We start from the raw sequence: 19,665 nt of genomic DNA on the forward strand, positions 1-19,665 counted from the left end.
TTCAAGTTCAAGTAAGTGGGTTTGGAAGTGTGTTAGCAACTGGTATAAGCCAAGGTGCCAATGATTGCGGCTTCATAGGTTTGGAACTGGGTTCGGAGGTGGGCCGGTAGCCTAAAAAGAAAAAAGTCACCGACAACTTGAGTCAACCAAATGGCCCGGTAGCTGATGTGGGGTTATCTCGGCCCATTATTCCAGAATCACATAACTAACGACCGTCTTCATCTACAAACCCCCTGCTGCTCACGTTAGTCTCTCTGTTGCCTTACCACCAAAATCATTCATTGATTCCTCAAATTAACAACTCCTCCTATCAATCAATCAATCAGACAGATCAGTTTCGTATTCAAGCCAGCCAACCAACCAGCATCAAAGGTACTCGTAAGAAGAAGATGCGAGGAGAATGTGGAAGCAGATCGGAGCTAGAGAATCGGGTCAACTACGCCCCAATTCCTTCACCAACCGTATTCGGTCCAATCGATCATCCTCTCTTCACCTCTCCAATCACAAAGAGCTTCTCTCTCCTCACCGTGCCTCCATTAATTCTCTCCAGGTTTTTATTTATTCAATTTATTGTTATACTCTTTATTATTACTATTATTATTATTATTATTATTATTATTCTGTGTTGTGGTGGTGGTCAGTTTTTTTGATCATTAAATCAGGTTGATTTGACAGAGGGGAGGTATTTGTTATCCGGAGCATCAGATGCATCACTTGCTATTTTCGATATCCAACGGCCGACAGAGTACGAAGCCGGTGGTCTGATTGCTAAGCATAAGCCTATACTAGTTGACAAGCACCACCAAAACGGGCATAAGTATGCCATATCCACCGCTGTATGGTATCCGGTTGATACCGGTCTTTTTGTCACCGGTTCGTATGATCATCACATCAAGGTTTGGGATACCAATACCACAGAGGTGTGTGTGTGTGTATACTTCTTGTTAATACCTTATTGTTGTTAATGGTCATGTGTTTTTCGTAGTTATCAAACGCGCTAGGAGCAAAAAAAAGTGAGGGCCTCGGAAAAAAAACACGCACTTAAATAAAAAAAAATAAAAGATATTGTGTATTAGAAAATTGAATCTATTTTTTTATAAAAAATAAACAAAAGCTGTTATATAACATTTAATGTAATCTAGAAGATTAAAACTTAATTCTAAAACTTGTATAACAAAATGTTCAAAGTACCAAAATTTCGAAAGTAATAAATAGCAAATGATCATTGTTCTTGATACGCTATAAATACCAATTGAGGTGTCATCAACTTAAGAAGTGAGGGCCTACGAAGTAGGAATTAGAAGCATATATATTCAGCCTCGCCTGGAAAATGGGCTTAGGCGCAACAAGCGAGGGCTTTTAATAACTATGGTGCTTTTCAAACTGAACTTTTGTTGTAATGTTTTGTTCTTTACAGGTGGTGATGGATTTTAAACTGCCAGGAAAGGTTTACAGAACTGCAATGTCATCGTTAGCCACGTCTCACATGCTTATTGCTGCTGCAACTGAAGATGTTCAAGTTCGGCTTTGTGATATGGCTTCAGGGGCGTTTGCTCACACGTTATCTGGTCATCGTGGTATGCTGATGCTATATTTTAGGTTATTTATTTAAGCATATTATACACATGGATCTGAAAGCTCGTGTTATCATTATTCTGTTGATGGCAGATGGTGTAATGTCAGTGGAGTGGTCAACTTCTAGTGAGTGGATATTAATGACGGGCGGTTGTGATGGAGCAATACGGTTTTGGGACATTAGACGCGCAGGATGTTTTTCTGTTTTGGATCAATCGCACTCTCAGCTTGGAAGACGTCCACCTCTAATTTACCCTTCAGCTACCAAGGTTGACTTTTTTCATCAACACCTTTACAATAAAAAGCCATTCTTGTTACACGTTGAAAAAATATCATTATGGCCTCTGATCCTGTTAGGCTTCAACATCTAAGGCCCGAACACCACAGAGAAAAGTAGGTTCTGGAAGTAGCTCCAAGCACTCCAGTAATAGCAAGATTCTCAAACACACAAAGGGATCTGGTAAACAGAGACTCCATCCTGGATTATTGACCAGTCAAGATCGAGCTACTGCTCATTATGGTGCGGTTTTGGGACTGAAAGCAACTGAGGACGGCATGTATCTTCTAAGTGCAGGTTCAGCCCAGTTTGCACAATGAACAATCTTTCCGAACAATATACTTCTTTTCAATTTTCTCTTATCTTGGGTATATGCTTTATTTCTAGGATCTGATTCAAGATTAAGATTGTGGGACATACAATCTGGGTGCAACTTGTGCACTATGAGATGGTGCGTCTGCAAAGTAGCAAGGCAATACAGTTAGCTGTGACTCAGGATTCAGGCATCGTCTTTCTTCCATGCATGACATCTGTAAAAGTATGTTGCTTAAGAAGAGTAGAACAAGAAAGTGAAAATGAATATTTATATGTTTTTAAAGTCTTAAACATGTTTTCTGGATGTTTAGGGATTTGATGTGTGGTCAGGGAGGAGTAGGATGACACTTCAAGGACACTATGAGAATGTAAATTGTTGTTGCTATAGCACCAATGATCAGGAACTGTACACAGGTGGTAATGACAGACAAATACTTGTATGGTCACCTCTCAAGTTGATTTCTGATGATGCGGTATGACATGCAGTATTGTAATTGTAGGTTGAATTATTGTTAAGTTGTTAATAAGTTTGGTTTCTGACATGTTGCAGGATGAATGTGGTAGAACTGAGCAGCCTTCTGCAGTTGATGAGGATAACTGGAGTGACTGATTTCCTTGCAGATATTACAATCCCACTTTTATGGTTTGATTAATCAGTTGTATGCTATACATAGTTGTAGGGTATGGTACTAAAACCCGGTTCTACGACCCTAAATCTATTATGTTTGGCTCATTTTATTACATGGACTAATACAATGTTATTGGGCTGAGGGGGTTTTGTGGAGGTAACCCTAATTGGGCTAGGCCCATTAGGGTACCATGATGGTGGCCATGAGACTCTCTATATAAGGAGGTCTCCACCTCCTTATTAGAGGTCATGCTCAATAAGAGCCACCACCACTTTTTTGTGTCCGTGAACAAGAAATCCTCAGGATATCTTAGCAGTCACCTCCACACCTCCGAAAAGCCATCGCAGGTCTCAGGCGCAGCTGGAGAAGAAGATCAAGACGTGGTTCGTTCATCTCGAAAATCCGTGGAAACATCGTCATGGATCAGGTTAGATTCATTTCGTGCTTCGACATTGGCGCCATCCGTGGGACGGCAACAAACTACCCTTCGATCTTCATCTCGGCTGTCGGATCTCTCCCAGGAAAAAACCCAGATCTGGAAGTTTTACAGAAAAAGGCTTCAAGGCTTGTTCTATTAAAGCTCAAAAAGATCCATAGATCTAAAAGAGGCTTCCAGATCTGTGCAAAAAGAAACGGCCTGATTCGAATGATCAGGTCTCCGGATCTGTGATGGTTTTAAATCTGCTCCAGGCTTCAGATCTGTCCAGATCCGATTTACAGATGTAGGTCTAGAATACAGACCTGGATTTTAGGTCTAAAGTTGCAGATCTGACTCTAAAATTGCAGATCCAGAAAGTATCAGACTTCCGCCGCCATGTACGCGCACCCGCGGATTCTCACTCCACAGCCGTGCATGTGCTTCCGCGGAAACCACCATCTGGGCTTTGCGCAAGAGACCTCCGCCATGCACGCGCACACACGAGTCACCACTTCATCGCCGTGCATGTGCGCATCAGGCCTCGCGCCAAACTTCAAGGTTGGGAATCCTCCTAATATCCCATATGGCTACGCGCCAAACTTCAAGGTTGGGAATCCTCCTAATATCCCATATGGCTACGCGCCAAACTTCAAGGTTGGGAATCCTCCTAATATCCCATATGGCTACGCGCCAAACTTCAAGGATGGGAATCCTCATAATATCCCATATGGCTACGCGCCAAGGATGGGAATCCTCATAATATCCCATATGGCTACGCGCCAAACTTCGAGGTTGGGAATCCTCATAATATCCCATATGGCTACACGCCAAGGTTGGGAATCCTCATAATATCCCATATGGCTACGCGCCAAGGATGGGAATCCTCATAATATCCCATATGGCTACGCGCCAAACTTCAAGGTTGGGAATCCTCATAATATCCCATATGGCTACGCGCCAAACTTAAGGGTTGGGAATCCTCATACCATATGCTCACGCATCACATATGCTCACGCATATCACACATGCTCACACATGTCACAGTCTACACGCACGCGCATGCAACATCTGCGCGTGACGCATAACACAAAACCAAAGTCTACGCGCACGCGCATGCAACGTCTGCACGTGGCGCGGGACATAAAGTAGCTCGTAAGCCGCCTCACGCGCAAGCTCCACTATTATTACAGCTCATAAGACGCCTCGCGCGCAAGCTGTTACTATTCTTTTAGCTCGTAAGACGCCTCGCGCGCAAGCTCTATTATTATAGCTCGTAAGACGCCTCACGCGCAAGCTTTATTATTCACACAGCTCATAAGACGCCTCGCGCGCAAGCTGTTATTATTCTTATAGCTCGTAAGACGCCTCACGCGCAAGCTTTATTATTCACAGCTCATAAGACGCCCCGCGCGCAAGCTGTTATTATTCTTACAGCCCGTAAGTCGCCTCACGCGCAGGCTTTATTATTCACACAGCTCATAAGACGCCTCGCGCACAAGCTGTTATTATTCTTATAGCTCGTAAGACGCCTCGCGCGCAAGCTTTTTATTATTCATGCAGCTCATAAGACGCCTCGCGCGCAAGTTGTTATTATTCTTATAGCTCGTAAGACGCCTCACGCGCCAAGCTTTTATTATTCACACAGCTCATAAGACGCCTCGCGCGCAAGCTGTCATTATTCTTATAGCTCGTAAGCCGCCTCACGCGCCAGCTTCATTATTATTGTCAAAGCTCATAAGACGCCTCGCGCGCAAGCTGTTATTATTCTTATAGCTCGTAAGACGCCTCACGCGCCAAGCTTTATTATTCACACAGCTCATAAGACGCCTCGCGCGCAAGCTGTTATTATTCTTATAGCTCGTAAGACGCCTCGCGCGCAAGCTTTTTATTATTCATGCAGCTCATAAGACGCCTCGCGCGCAAGCTGTTATTATTATTATAGCTCGTAAGACGCCTCACGCGCAAGCTTTTATTATTCACACAGCTCATAAGACGCCTCGCGCGCAAGCTGTCATTATTCTTATAGCTCGTAAGCCGCCTCACGCGCCAGCTTCATTATTATTGTCAAAGCTCATAAGACGCCTCTCGCGCGCAAGCTTTTATTACTCTCACAGCTCGTAAGCCGCCTCACGCGTCAGCTTAATTATTATTCTCAAAGCTCATAAGACGCCTCTCGCGCGCAAGCTTTATTACTTACAGCTCGTAAGCCGCCTCGCGCGCCAGCTTAATTATTGTTCTCAAAGCTCATAAGACGCCTCTCGCGCGCAAGCTTTATTACTCACAGCTCGTAAGCCGCCTCACGCGCCAGCTCAATTATTATTCTCAAAGCTCATAAGACGCCTCTCGCGCGCAAGCTTTATTACTCACAGCTTGTAAGCCGCCTCACGCGCCAGCTCAATTATTATTCTCAAAGCTCATAAGACGCCTCTCGCGCGCAAGCTTTATTATTCTTAGCTCGTAAGACGCCTCACGCGCAGGCTTTATTATGCTACAGCTCGTAAGACGCCCCTCACGCGCAGGCTATATCATTCTCAGCTCGTAAGACGCCTCTCGCGCGCAGGCTTTATTATTCTTAGCTCGTAAGTCGCCTCTCGCGCGCAGGCTCTATTATTATAGCTCGTAAGCCGCCTCACGCGCAGGCTTCATTATTTTTACAGCTTGTCACCATCACGGGGAAAACCTCCCAAAACTCAGACAATAAAGACAAGGCCAAAGGAAAGGGAAAAACCGCCTCACACCTTATAAAGTCCAGCGCTCCACCTAGACGCTTGCGCGCCCAGGAGCAACACTGGACTTGGGGGGCTTGTAGGGGTATGGTACTAAAACCCGGTTCTACGACCCTAAATCTATTATGTTTGGCTCATTTTATTACATGGACTAATACAATGTTATTGGGCTGAGGGGGTTTTGTGGAGGTAACCCTAATTGGGCTAGGCCCATTAGGGTACCATGATGGTGGCCATGAGACTCTCTATATAAGGAGGTCTCCACCTCCTTATTAGAGGTCATGCTCAATAAGAGCCACCACCACTTTTTTTGTGTCCGTGAACAAGAAATCCTCAGGATATCTTAGCAGTCACCTCCACACCTCCAAAAAGCCATCGCAAGTCTCAGGCGCAGCTGGAGAAGAAGATCAAGACGTGGTTCGTTCATCTCGAAAATCCGTGGAAACATCGTCATGGATCAGGTTAGATTCATTTCGTGCTTCGACAATAGTGCTTTATGATAAGGGTGCTTGCTGTTGATGTATTTGTGTGTTGAATAGCATTTTAATTTAAATTTTAGTTTTAATAGAAACTAGAAAGTTGTTGAATTGAATTTAGTTAACATGACATCAACAGACCCTGAGGTCATACTCATACATGGCCAAGAGTTGTGGCTTCAAATGCGTGTGAGATACCATTTAATGGGTGACAAATACTGTTTACAACGACATTTCGTCTTCAACCCTATTACACAATGAAAGGGCGCAAGTCGATATCAACCCATTTAACTGTTTTCAAAGTTAAAAATCAAATGAAAGGCCCCACTAACCATTTGTCTTCGCCCCAGCCATTGCACTGACAACAATGTTCTTGTTTTACAGCACACTCAAATCCTAATATATGCTTATGTACTCAATCCCCTCAAATGTGTGATAACTAGTAGTCAAATACATCATCACATCATGAGGAAACACAACAAGAGCATCACCAGTAAGGGGGTGTAAAAACGGATGACATGACATTTGCCCAAGCTTTTCTCTTTTGGCCATTCACAATTCATAAAAACACCCTCTCTCTTCTCTTTCCTCTTTCTCCCCTCACATACTCAATTTCCCTCCTGTGTTTGGTTCACAAAGTTCAATGGAAATGGAATTTGAATTCCATCTCCTGATGTGTTGGATATCCAGAATTGTTGGAATTGGAATCTCAATTTCATTATAACGTGTTTAATTGACAAATTCAACAACCCTTTCAACATAGGAGTGACTGTGATAGCATTTAGCTATTTATAGCATCTTACCACTTATACAAATTGTCTGTTTTTTCTCACTAATATCGTTTTTTACTGCAAGAGTAGAACACTTTATAGGAAGTTACCCCGGACAATCTTGTTAACGACAATGAGTCACTCACAATCTTTATCACTAGTATCCAAAGGTTGCGATTGTTTGCATATATGCGTCGAACAAAATGGTTTCTCTTACGAAACTAGTCTATGTGTCAGCTAATCTAGCATACGGTCACAAGGTAAGTTTCCTCTGGTGTGAACCAGGAATTCTAACTACCCAACTACCAAGTGACCGCCGTTTTTGAACACAGTAGATGTCCTAAATCCTAATATCATTATCAACTAGCTTTGAATTTGAATGAACGCGTTTCAAAAGAAAACAAGTGAACACGGTCCGCACGTGTTAGGCGTTGGTCCTGGGACTAGATAGGGTTACACTGTGCACGTGTCTGCCCGGCCCCTTATTCCCTCCACCAGATGTACCTCTTACCGCCTCTATAATAATAATAATATCATCACTACCGTATACACCCTCTCCTTTACCTCTTCCAAATTCATTCAATTCCAATTCCGATGACGAAAACCGAAATCCAATCCAATAATAATAATAATTACTCGTACATGGGAAGAAACTTCACCGCCACCAACGACGACTCCACGGCCTTCAGCGACTGCAACAGCGACCGCTCCGGCGAGTTCTCAGCCTTCTCAACAACCTCATCACAAAGCCGCCGGCTAATCCTCTCACTCGCTACCGAAAACTCGGACGAGCTAATTGAACAGCTTGTTTCCGGCCTCGAATCCACTTCAATTGACGAGCAGAAGCAAGCCGCCATGGAGCTACGGTTACTCGCAAAGAACAAACCGGAGAACAGATTGAAAATCGCCAGAGCCGGAGCTATTAAACCGTTGATTTCGTTAATTACGTCATCCGATCAACAACTTCAAGAGCACGGAGTCACCGCGGTTTTGAACTTATCGTTATGCGATGAAAACAAAGAGGAGTTGGCTTCTTCTGGAGCAATCAGACCGCTCGTGAAAGCGTTGAAAACCGGAACATCAACGGCTAAGGAAAACGCCGCGTGTGCGCTTTTTCGGTTATCGCAACTCGACGAGAACAAAGCCGTGATCGGACGGTCCGGAGCTATTCCGTTGCTCGTAAACCTTTTAGAAACCGGAAGTATCCGTGGAAAGAAGGACGCGTCCACCGCGCTGTATTCGTTGTGTTCGGTGAAGGAAAATAAGGCCTGGGCCGTACAGGCGGGGATAGTGAAGCCGTTGGTGGAATTTATGGCGGATTTGGTGTCGAATATGGTGGATAAAGCGGCATTCGTGATGAGTTTATTAGTGTCGACCACGGAGGCCAAGGCCGCGTTGGTGGAGGAAGGGGGGATTCCCGTGTTGGTGGAGATTATTGAGGTCGGGTCACAGCGGCAGAAGGAGATTGCTGTTGTGATATTGCTGCGGATTTGTGAGGAGAGTGTGGTGTACCGGACTATGGTGGCGCGGGAAGGGGCGATTCCGCCCCTTGTTTCGTTGTTGCAGTCCGGTACGAATCGTGGTAAACAAAAGGTAACTGACCACTTACTCAACATGTTGTTACTTTTTATTATTTATTTAATAATAATAATATTATTATTTTTTACCATTTGACCTTGTTGTATAAATTATTTTAAATAATTGATATAACCTACTTTAAATAATGGTTACCAATTGAAAGGCTTGTTTTTGTAGTAGTTGGTCATATTAAATAGTGTTTTATGATAATTATTTTATGATATTATGACAATTAATATTTGTTATCATGTGGTGTAAGGCAATAATAAATTAAATTAAATGATTAAAAGGAAGAGTTTAATAAAGAATAATAATATTAGTAGTGGTGTTATGTGTTTAATTAATGGTTAATGATTTGGATGACAGACGGAGATGCTGATTGAGCTGCTACGGCGACCAAGATCCGGCGACGCCGGACACAGCGAGGATTTGTCAGATTAGCATGCATGTTCCACTGCCCCACAAGGCCACCACATCAAACTTAAAAAATAGAAAAACAAATAAATATAAATAAATAAAGAATACTTATTACAAATATGGGAAATCAAATTGTATATGCTCTCAAGGTTTCTTCCTATGCTTTGTAAAAACACTTGAATCGAATCGTATGTAATTTAAGTTTTGTTTCTTATTGTTCCATTTTTGAAGTTTATAAATACAAGATGTACATTTTCAAAATTTTATGAGATGTAATTTTATTGGGTTTTGATTGGCATCGAAGTACCAATCAAAGATAAAGTGATATCCGTAAATACATATCTTAAATGGTAATGACACATAATGGTTAATATTTAGCATCACTTAAGACTCATGAACACAATTTGAAATTGGTCTTTGATTTGGGGGTTAAAATAAAACAAATTATTACATGAACAAAAAACACAATTTGAAATTGGTCTTTGATTGGGGGGTTAAAATAAAACAAATTATTACATGAACAAAAAATGAGTTGTCTGATTAAGAGCATTCCCAGTCCGTTCCCTACCCTATATCCATATATATCATATAATTACACTAAAAAACACTATATTTTCCCTCTCTTTCACTCACAACCACTTTATGAAAGTATTAAAAAATTATACAGTATCTACAGTGAAACCCCAAATTTAACTTTTCCATATAAATTTTCTATCTCATTTACTCACAACCACTCATAATTATACCATATAATTTGCAATTCCTCCTCACATAATTTTAAAGTACGGATTGAGAATGAAATAAAATCAACTAATTAACTGAAATATGATCACCAAAAGTGTAGGTTTGGACATTCAATACACAATCTAACTTAATCATACACTCATCATTACATAATAAAGCATAATTTAAGGGGGGCTTTAAATATACCAAAAGTTTTTATTTGGTATACCAAGTCAACCCTATTAATCTACTACTAATCATTCAATCAACTACTAATCATATCAATCATCATTTTTATTCTATTTTATTTAAATATAACTACTAATCATTACATAATAATTATTTAAACTACTAATATCTATTTTTTAATTAGGTTTTTTTAAAGACTATTGTAATTAGTTTTTTGCAATACTAGTATTAATAATAGTATATTAAATATTTTATTATACAATTATGAATATTACTAGTCTTCTAAAAAGTACTCAAATATATAAATATTTTTGGTATATTTAACAGAACCCATAATAAAACAGAGGTGACAATGCATTTAGTTTTATAAAACAACAAAAGTATTAAAGGAGAGAGAGAGAGAGAGAGAGAGAGAGAGAGAGGCGTGAAGCATCCATCTGTTTTGACATTGGAAAGTGAAAGGGGCAAAGGAAAATACAAGGCAAAGAGACACGTTCATCGTATCCATATTCAAACCACTTTCCAAGGCATTATCTTGTATCCATCGAAAAGGACACATACACCAATCCTTAACCTTATACGTATTCTAATTAGCTTAATCTAGTTCTTAATGAATTAGGTATTGGTTTGCCGGTTGCATTCATGTTACACAAGAGGCATTTAGTCTAATAATAATCTTAATAGTTATTAAAATAATGCAGCATTATGCACATCAATTGTTAAATCGAAATGCCGATAGGGTTGGTGGTCTATTGTCAAAGAGAAAGCCTTTAATACATCTAAACAAAAATAGTTTATTAAAGATTGGATTGTCTTCAATGATATCTGATTTTACGAACATCTTCAAAAACTAACACCAATAAAAATAATCTTATTTTTCGGTGACCAACAATGTTTCACCTTTCTTTTTATTGTGGTTTAAAATTGAATGTTTATACTTATAATTCACATTCAACCACTTTTAAAACCATTAAGTCATGTAAACTGAAGACAGGCTGAAGTTGCAGACACCAACATTGAAGTCGTGTTATTCAGTATCAGATACTCATTTTTCACGTTTTAGTCGATAACTTGCTTATCCAAAACAATACATCACTTTTTGGGAAAAAAAAATTACATTATGTTAAACTTCTTGAATCCGTCAATTTTTTTAGTTATACAATATAATTTAGATCCATAATTATCTTATATTTTCAATTGCAATTCTCATACAAAATAAAAGTTTTGTATTAATATAGAAGGTGGTGTGGGAGTTATTATGTTTGAATAAAAAAATTAAGAGAATTAAAAAGTATATAAATTACACAACTTTTTTTGCATATAAAATATCAACTTTGGCATGTAATACTACATAGGTGGGCCCCTAAAGGACGGATTAGAAACACCAAAGTAGACATTTAATGGGAAAAAGACTTTAAAATTAATGAAGAGGGAAGGGATCCTTAAAAGCAGGTTTTTTCTCTGCCACGTGGGGACCACAACTTCTGTCGCTTTATGGCCGGCATCCCACTCAAATATATATGAATATTTTTTGGTATATTTAACATAACCCTAATTTAATTCTTTACATCTACATGTAAGTGATCACATCAAATATACTCCTTTTAAGTTTTATATTATTCATTACCTTCCACTAAAACTTGCATTTATGGGATACTAAAGTTTGAAGTACAAAAGAAAACAAGCGTGTGCGTATAATGATCATTATAAATTGTATTTAATAAAATTAAATATTATTTTCATGAGTGTTCAATGATTATGTTTGACACTGTTTTATGGCTTGGTAAGTATAGTATTGTTCAAGTTTTCAAAGATGTAGATGAAAATCTGAAATTGTCCAAAACATAATCTGCTAAATTTAAAACCCTCTTAGGTTTGATGTAACATTTAAGTATTCATAATTAAGTATCCAATTATTTTATTCGTTCATTTGGTTAATACCATAACAATTGTAATCGTTAAGTTTATAAAATCACATACTTCTTTTTTATACCGCTAAGTATTACATAATTTTTTTTTCTCCTAAGGGACTAAAAATCTAGGTGTGCGAACGAGTCGAGCTGATCGAGATCGACTCGTTAAAAAACTCAATTGAGCCGAGCTTAATCGAGCTCGAGCTTGCATGTAAACTCGTTTAATAAACGAGCCCGAGCCCGAGCTTCACTTATCGAGCTCGAGCCGGCTCGTGAGCCTAAACCAGTCTGCGATTTATATAATTTTTTAAAATATCTATTTAATAATTATTAATTAATATATATAATGTTATGAAAAAAAATAAAAATAACTAAATAATATATATTATTGTATACATAAAATTATAATAGAAAAAATATATAATAAATTAAAAAAATATATAAAAATAATTTATGATTATATAAAAAATAATTGATAAAATAGCGAACGAGCCGAGCGCGAACCTGAAAATCTACTCACCAGCCGAGCTCGAGTTTTGTAAATAGACCTCGAAACGAGCCGAGCTCGAGCTCTGTGTAAGTTAACACATTTTTCATTAGGTTTTTAATTTATTTTCTAATTTACTAACTCCATCGAACTTATCATTAAGCGAACTTAACAATAAGCGAACTTAACATTAAGCGAACTTAACATTAGGCGAAGTTAAGCATTCGGCGAACTTAACTCAGGCGAAGTTAGCATTGAGCGAACTTAACTCAGGCGAAGTTAGCATTGAGCGAACTTACGAGCCGAAATCGAGCCTAATCGAGCTCGGGCTCGGCTCGGCTCGGCTCATTTACACCCCTATTAAAATCTCACCATTTAGAAGAGACTTCATCTTAACAAACATCTTAATACTATTTATGAAATCACATGTAACATATGTTGAAACTTCTTGCCTGGTGGTCTTTGTCGCCCGACTTAACTAATCTAGAACAACATAGGAAATGCTTAAACTTGAAACACCTTTATATGTATCATTTACTTAATCATCATGGGCTACTATCCTATATTCGTTTAAAGCAGACTATATTTGTAGTGATAGCCAGATATATAACGCAGATCTTCAATCAAGTTCATCAAATATTGGCATATTGTAATCACGCTACTATAAATCGCGTTTGATTATCACTTGCCTCTGAAAGTTGCGTTGATTGTTCAATCGATTTACGGGTGTTATTTCTTTACAAACGTACGTTTGACTGTCTATGATAATTCATTCTTACATGCTTAATTAAGCAATTAAATAATTAATGCTATATATATTAGACTAATGGTTAATAGGGTGTTTTTATAATAATTTTTAGCTACACATGACGTTGACATGCTAAATCACACATGTTATTCATGTGACATGTCATATGAATTAGTTGCCATTTAGATATTTTCACATAATCAAAAACTGTACGCGTAAGAAAAGCTTAATACATGATACATATATTAAAGATTTTGGTTTGTCATGCATGCAAACGTTATTATGCGTATTAAGTCAATCCACCCTCATGTTTTCGTATAAGTTTCGTCACTTTATCTAAGAACTTTTAAATACGTAATTATATTTGTAAAATAAATAGATTAGTAATTTTAGAAAAAACAAAAGGTGTTCTAGCTTACCTCTGTACTTAAATGTTCTAGTGTACTCTTTGTTGTTCAAAGTTGAAACTCCAATGTAAGGGAAAATTCATAAACAAATCTTACGTATCTCTTTTATTTTTTTAAATTTAAAACGGTATAAGAGTCTCTAATACCATTTTTAAGTCTACACATTTGAAAAATAGGTGATTATTATATACTACAAAACTTTTTAGGCGATAGATGTTCATTGACATATAAATATATTCAAATATTTTGTTGATTTTAACATATTTTTTTTGTCTCTAAAGCTATGTAACATAAATAAAAATATGTACCACAAGAGTGCATAGGGTTTACGCGTTTACTAAAGCTAAATTTTTAAGCTCTTACAAATTTTTATTTTTATCTATTTCCCACACTTGCCAAATAGATGATTTATAACCATAAATAGACAAGACATATATTTAAAGCTATAAATAAATATGAATATTGCAAGTATAAGAGTATTTAATTACTTGGCACGTCTACCATTATTTCCACTTAAAGTGTTTTAGTAGTAGGCATGAGACTTGAGAGAAATACTTAGTGTTAATATACATATAATTAAAGTATACAAGTCATTCAACAATGAACATGTGAGATCAATATAAAAAATAAGTATGACATGTGTTATTAAATGAATTAGTTTATGTTCATGACTATTTTATAAATTAATTTCCATAATTTTACAAAATAAATCATGTGATCATTCATGGCAAGTTAAAGGAGAGCACTCCGTTCGAATCAGAGCAATTATAAGTATTTTAGAAAAAGCTAATTAAGGGCATCAATATATCAAGATAAGAAATATATCACTGCTACAAAATTGATGGTTATTCATAAATCAGTCAAATCACTTAGGGTCTTTTCTCATCAGAAAATCTGTTTTGTGGATGCCCCAAATACCACTATGCACCAATGCGTGTTTATGAAAACTGACTTTTGACGTGTGTGCAGGAACGATATTTCTCACCCCTTTTTTGTTCTTTAATTAATTTGAACCAATCTCAATCACCCATATCACTTTCTGAAGAGGTAGGTCCCAGCAGAGCCCAGTTGGACCCGCAAGACTCACCTTGAATAGGGACGTCTGCGCAGAAACCAACTGGATCCGCAGGATCCCACCATTGCTCAGAGACGTGACGTCCTTACGCGCAGTACGCAAGCTGTTCCCGCAGGAAATGCCTCCCAATGGTGAAGGACTCTGCCTGTTCCCGCAGCTGCGGATACAAGCCATCAGGGAAGGCCACCCGCGCAGCAAGGCTACACGCACAAGGCACTTAGCTCTCAATCATTCAGTGTCACCTGAAGGAATGAGCAAAGCCGGGAACAATCCCGCACAAAGGCGGGAGGGGGAATACTCCCGCCCAACTAAGCCAGTCCGTACGATACGGGAAGATCTTCTGTACTGTACCTGACAAGGTATGGGCAAAAGATCTAACCAAAGATACGACAGCTTATTGACAACAGTATGGCGAGCAGCATGCTCCTGTACTGTATGTCACTATTAGCCGCTGCCTACTCACCAACTCCTGTCATACCACGTGCATAGCCGGCAGTTGGTGGAAAAGGAATAGTACACAGCAGGCCTGGTCACTATCAGCCGCTGCCTACCCACCAACTACCAGCAGGGCACGTGCGTAGGCCACAGTTGGTAGAACAGGAATACTATTCAGCCGGCCACACCTCCTTGGAAACCTACCTTCGGCTATAAATACCCCAAATGGTATGACCATCTCATCTTATCATATTATCATCATATTATACCTGATATCTGCTCTAGCAATCTCTTAATATACATTTATATTTAAAGAGCAATCTAGTCTGATTCTCACGCCGGAGGGTGGTCACAAGGAGGAACCCCCCATTCTCAGTGACGAGCTCACGGTGTCTGTTTTGCAGGTTATCAGAAGAACCATCTTTGCCGGGTCTAACCCCTCGTGGGAAACATCTATCTAACCCCCAGGTTACCCGTAATCTGCCCGGGGTCCGGTTAGTGTTTCTTCATTGGCGCCATCCGTGCATAAAAGCTAGAACTTCATTTCTTTTCAGTTTTTTCAAACTTCTGGAAAGATGGTTAAAGAAATTCCGGTAACCACAACCCCAGCTACTGGGGGGAATACCGGCTACACAGTCTTTACAAACACTACCCCGGTTACCCAAGCCGGGGCAAGTGAAGTAAATTTTACGAACACTACCCCAGTTACCCAAGCTGGGGCAAGTGCAGTAAATAATCGCTCACTGGGATTCACTGATACCCAGTTAGAGAAACGAACAAGGCTCCCCGCCAAACACTCGATGAAGTTAAGGCATGGGCGGAGGCACGTCAGAAGGAATTCCAAGCTGAGTTGGACGAACGCTTGCGTTCCGCCCAACAGGCTGACGAATTCGAATAATACTCGGACGATGACTCGGAGGAATCCGACACCGACGCGAACCCTCGCCATAGGGCAAAAGGGAAGCGTAAGGAAACAGACTCACAACCGAGAAGGCGTTTTGGAGAAGCCTTCAAACCAAAAAACACAGGTGGAAGCCCACGTGACTTCTCCAAAACATTTAGACCAACTGTTGCAAATGCGGGAACGTCCAAATTTGCAAGGGACATTGCGGAAGCAATTGCCCCAAAAAGTGCCAAACAAATGTCCAACATAGGCACATATGATGGTATATCTGACCCAGATGATCATTTGAACAGATTCATAGCGGGGGCAACCGTCAGCAATTGGACGGAACCTACGTGGTGTTACATGTTCCAAATGACGCTTGTTGGGCCAGCTAGAGCGTGGTTCGATCGTCTACCGGTCAACCACATCTACGACTGGGCAGACTTCCAACAGAAGTTTAGCCAACACTTCAGCCAACAACGAAAGTATACCGAGGAACAATGGACAATCCTCAAATGCATTCGAGAGGAAGATGAATCTTTGCCAGACTTCATCACTCGCTTCAACTCAAAGAAGCTAAGTCTGGGTAACATTAGCGAAGATCTTGTTCGCGCTGCTTTTAATAAAGGCGCGAACGACCCAGAGCTCATCCGCACCTTAACGGGTAAAGATGGCATGCCATCCACATGGGATGCCATCATGACAGCAGCTAAACGCTTTGCGGAAACTGAGAGGCAACTGGGTAGAGATCTCCCACAGAGCACAAACCTCTACACCCAGAAAACAAGAGAAGACAACGTCCTTACCGCCCGATTAAACAAAAAGCGGAAGCTAGGCATTTGGCAGTCAAGGGTAAACTTTGACACCTCATCCGGCCTGCAACATCGGTTAGGCGGAAGGGATAACGTACGGTCGAACCAGAACTCCAGATGGACGCCACTCACCAAAAGCGTCACCGAGATATTCGCCACTGAGGAGCTCCCATGGCCAAAAGCTCCAATAATCCGACATCGTCCCAATGCTGATCGGAGCAAATACTGTGACTTTCACTGGACAAAAGGCCACAACACTGAAGAATGCACAGACGTAAAGGACATGGTCGAAGCATTTGTCATAGATGGGACGCTCGCGCACCTCGTGGCGCAATAAACGCTGAGCAGGCTGATCCGTGTAGAACCCCAGCTGGGGAAAACACGAATAAAATTTCCAGCTTCAATGTGGAGACTACATGCTGCGTAAAGAACGAGATCCCGAACCAGGTGCATATCGGCTCGATGGCACTCCCATCCCAACAACATGGAAGGGAGCTCAATTACACAGTTTGCATGTAGATCAATTCCAAATTTGTAAAGAAAAGGCCCAGAGCCACTTCTAATGGAAATGATTCTCCTTAGAACATCGACGCTGATGATTTTACATTTATACTTTATGAACTTTCAACACGGATATGCCGGTTTTCACCGCATAATTACGTGGAAAGTCGTTGCGTGGGGAAGGCGGCAAAACCCGCATAAACCCAAAAAACGGCAAACCTTCACGCAGGTCAGTTGAAGGGGAAAAGTTCAGTCATCCCACTAAATGAAAGTGCCGGTCTATCCGCATGAATCATGAGAGGAAACTGAACACTAACCTATTAACAACCGCGCGTCGAACGGTTAATTTATTCAACACGGATATGCCGGTTTTCACCGCATAATTACGTGGAAAGTCGTTGCGTGGGGAAGGCGGCAAAACCCGCATAAACCCAAAAAACGGCAAACCTTCACGCAGGTCAGTTGAAGGGGAAAAGTTCAGTCATCCCACTAAATGAAAGTGCCGGTCTATCCGCATGAATCATGAGAGGAAACTGAACACTAACCTATTAACAACCGCGCGTCGAACGGTTTGACTTATTCAAAACAGAGAATTTCTAACAAAAGGATGAGGAAAACCTACACGCAGGTCAGATATAGGTAAAGTTTAGCCATCCTACTAAGTGCAAGTGACGGTCCTACCCGCACAATCACGAAAGAGGAAGCAAAACTTCAACCTATTATCTACCACGTTCAAAGGTTAACTTATCCTAAACACTTAGAAATTTCAAAAAAGATGAGGAAAACCTCCACGCAGGTCAGATGTAGGTAAAGTTTAGCCATCCTACTAAGTGCAAGTGACGGTCCTACCCGCACAATCACGAAAGAGGAAGCAAACCTATTTTCTACCACGTTCAAAGGTTAACTTATTCTAAACACTTAGAAAATTTCTAATTTAAACTAAAGTATGCAAGTCATAACGTTTATAAAGCAAGGAATCCAGTGAAAATAGCGGTCTTACCCGCACAAAGATTTATATTTCACAATGATTCATTACAAGAATGGCCGGGTAACTACCCGCCTACAAGAAAATAAATCTATACAAGCTAAATCTATCCTAGCAGTGGGAAGGGATCTTCAGGATCAGGCTTCAGGGCCACTTCCACTTGGACCCGCACCATCAGTAGAACGTGGCGGTTCAAGGAAAGCTTTAAGGATAGCTAGCCCATCATCAGCAGCAGCAACTTGGTTCACCTTCTCCACCACCGGATGCGGGAAGGCGGCATACTGATTCACTGCTTGGTCGTAAACAGCTTCAGTATCAACATTATACAAAGGGAAGTTGGAAGGCGGGATGCCTTTCTCAACGAACCCTAGACCAAGCAGGAAGCCGGCCTTTTCCCCATCCTCATGAGAAGCGTTGAGGGCTGCGCTCATAGCATCGTCATAAGACGTCTTCGCGATCGCCATCGGGTGCACCTCGGTCAGGTGCACACCGTGCCTCTCCAGGACACGGTACACAAACTTTGTCAATGGGAACCTAAGATTCCCATAGACAAAGAATGCAGTATATACCCCGATCTTGCCTCTGGGGGCATCATACACCGTCTGATGGGGTTCAGGAAACTCAGGCTCGAGAGACTCGAGCATGAACTTCCTGACGACGTACTGATACAGATCGACAGGCAGAGCACACTGGCACTCGCCAGCAGTACTCTTGTCATCGGCTGTAGATTCAAGATCACGTGAAAACATCTTGCAGATGAAAGAAGAAAACGATTTCAAGGGAATGGTCGACTGAAAAGATGAGTATTCGCCGGAAATCGTTTTGAAGATGAAGAGTGAAAGTATGGATTACAAAGAACCCTCTCCCCCTTTATATACTAATCGCAATTAATGCGATGAATTTAATGCGGAAGAGAGAGAAATCGAAGGTGCAATGAAACTATGACACGTGGCGAAAAGCAAGCTGGCAACAGCTGTTGAAAGGACGCGTACCATTAATTTCGCGGCCACGCGCCCGAAAAATCGCGCCCACGCGCCTGAAAAAGCGTCTGGAATGACCATGTACTGTCACGTCACCATAACTTCCTGCACGTCCTGACACAGTCAGAAGAAACCGTCGCACGACGTTTCAGAGGTTTGGACTGTTCTTATCCTTTCACCAACTCTTCGAATTTCAAAATTCAAAAAGATTCAAAAGTAAGCGGGAAAATACCCCTTACCTTGGCAACCAAGTAACCATAAGACGGGTGCGGGTACAGTGTTAAGGCAAAACCCTTCACATACCTAGCACCCGCAGGGAATTGACGCCAGGAATACCTTGGAA

At 40.6% G+C, this 19,665-nt stretch overlaps 1 protein-coding gene and 1 pseudogene across 2 annotated transcripts; both read left to right on the top strand.

Annotated features, from left to right (window-relative positions):
• Positions 1-320: 320 nt before the first annotated feature.
• LOC143540489 (WD repeat-containing protein ATCSA-1-like) lies at positions 321-2,834 on the top strand (annotated as a pseudogene). The gene is made up of 8 exons (XR_013136600.1): positions 321-550; positions 663-920; positions 1,418-1,577; positions 1,669-1,844; positions 1,933-2,149; positions 2,240-2,390; positions 2,479-2,657; positions 2,732-2,834. The product of XR_013136600.1 is annotated as a WD repeat-containing protein ATCSA-1-like (transcript).
• A 4,964-nt stretch (positions 2,835-7,798) lies between these two features.
• On the top strand, positions 7,799-9,442 carry LOC143540490 (uncharacterized). Its single transcript, XM_077033534.1, has 2 exons — positions 7,799-8,779; positions 9,131-9,442. The coding sequence occupies exons 1-2, from the start codon at positions 7,829-7,831 to the stop codon at positions 9,203-9,205; spliced, it is 1,026 nt and encodes a 341-aa protein (XP_076889649.1). The 5' UTR covers positions 7,799-7,828; the 3' UTR covers positions 9,206-9,442.
• The last annotated feature ends 10,223 nt before the right edge of the window (positions 9,443-19,665 follow it).

This window comes from Bidens hawaiensis, unplaced genomic scaffold (assembly GCF_021521415.1).
Source record: "Bidens hawaiensis isolate Kalapana, Puna unplaced genomic scaffold, B.hawaiensis_p1.1 tig00012255_1, whole genome shotgun sequence".
NCBI classification, from domain to species: domain Eukaryota; kingdom Viridiplantae; phylum Streptophyta; class Magnoliopsida; order Asterales; family Asteraceae; genus Bidens; species Bidens hawaiensis.

Bases quoted from the DNA above. Each gene is read 5' to 3' on its own strand.
- LOC143540490 (XM_077033534.1), top strand. From the start codon at position 7,829: ATGGGAAGAAACTTCACCGCCACCAACGACGACTCCACGGCCTTCAGC. The intron at 8,780-9,130 runs GTAACTGACCAC...TTTGGATGACAG, and splicing joins CGAATCGTGGTAAACAAAAG to ACGGAGATGCTGATTGAGCT.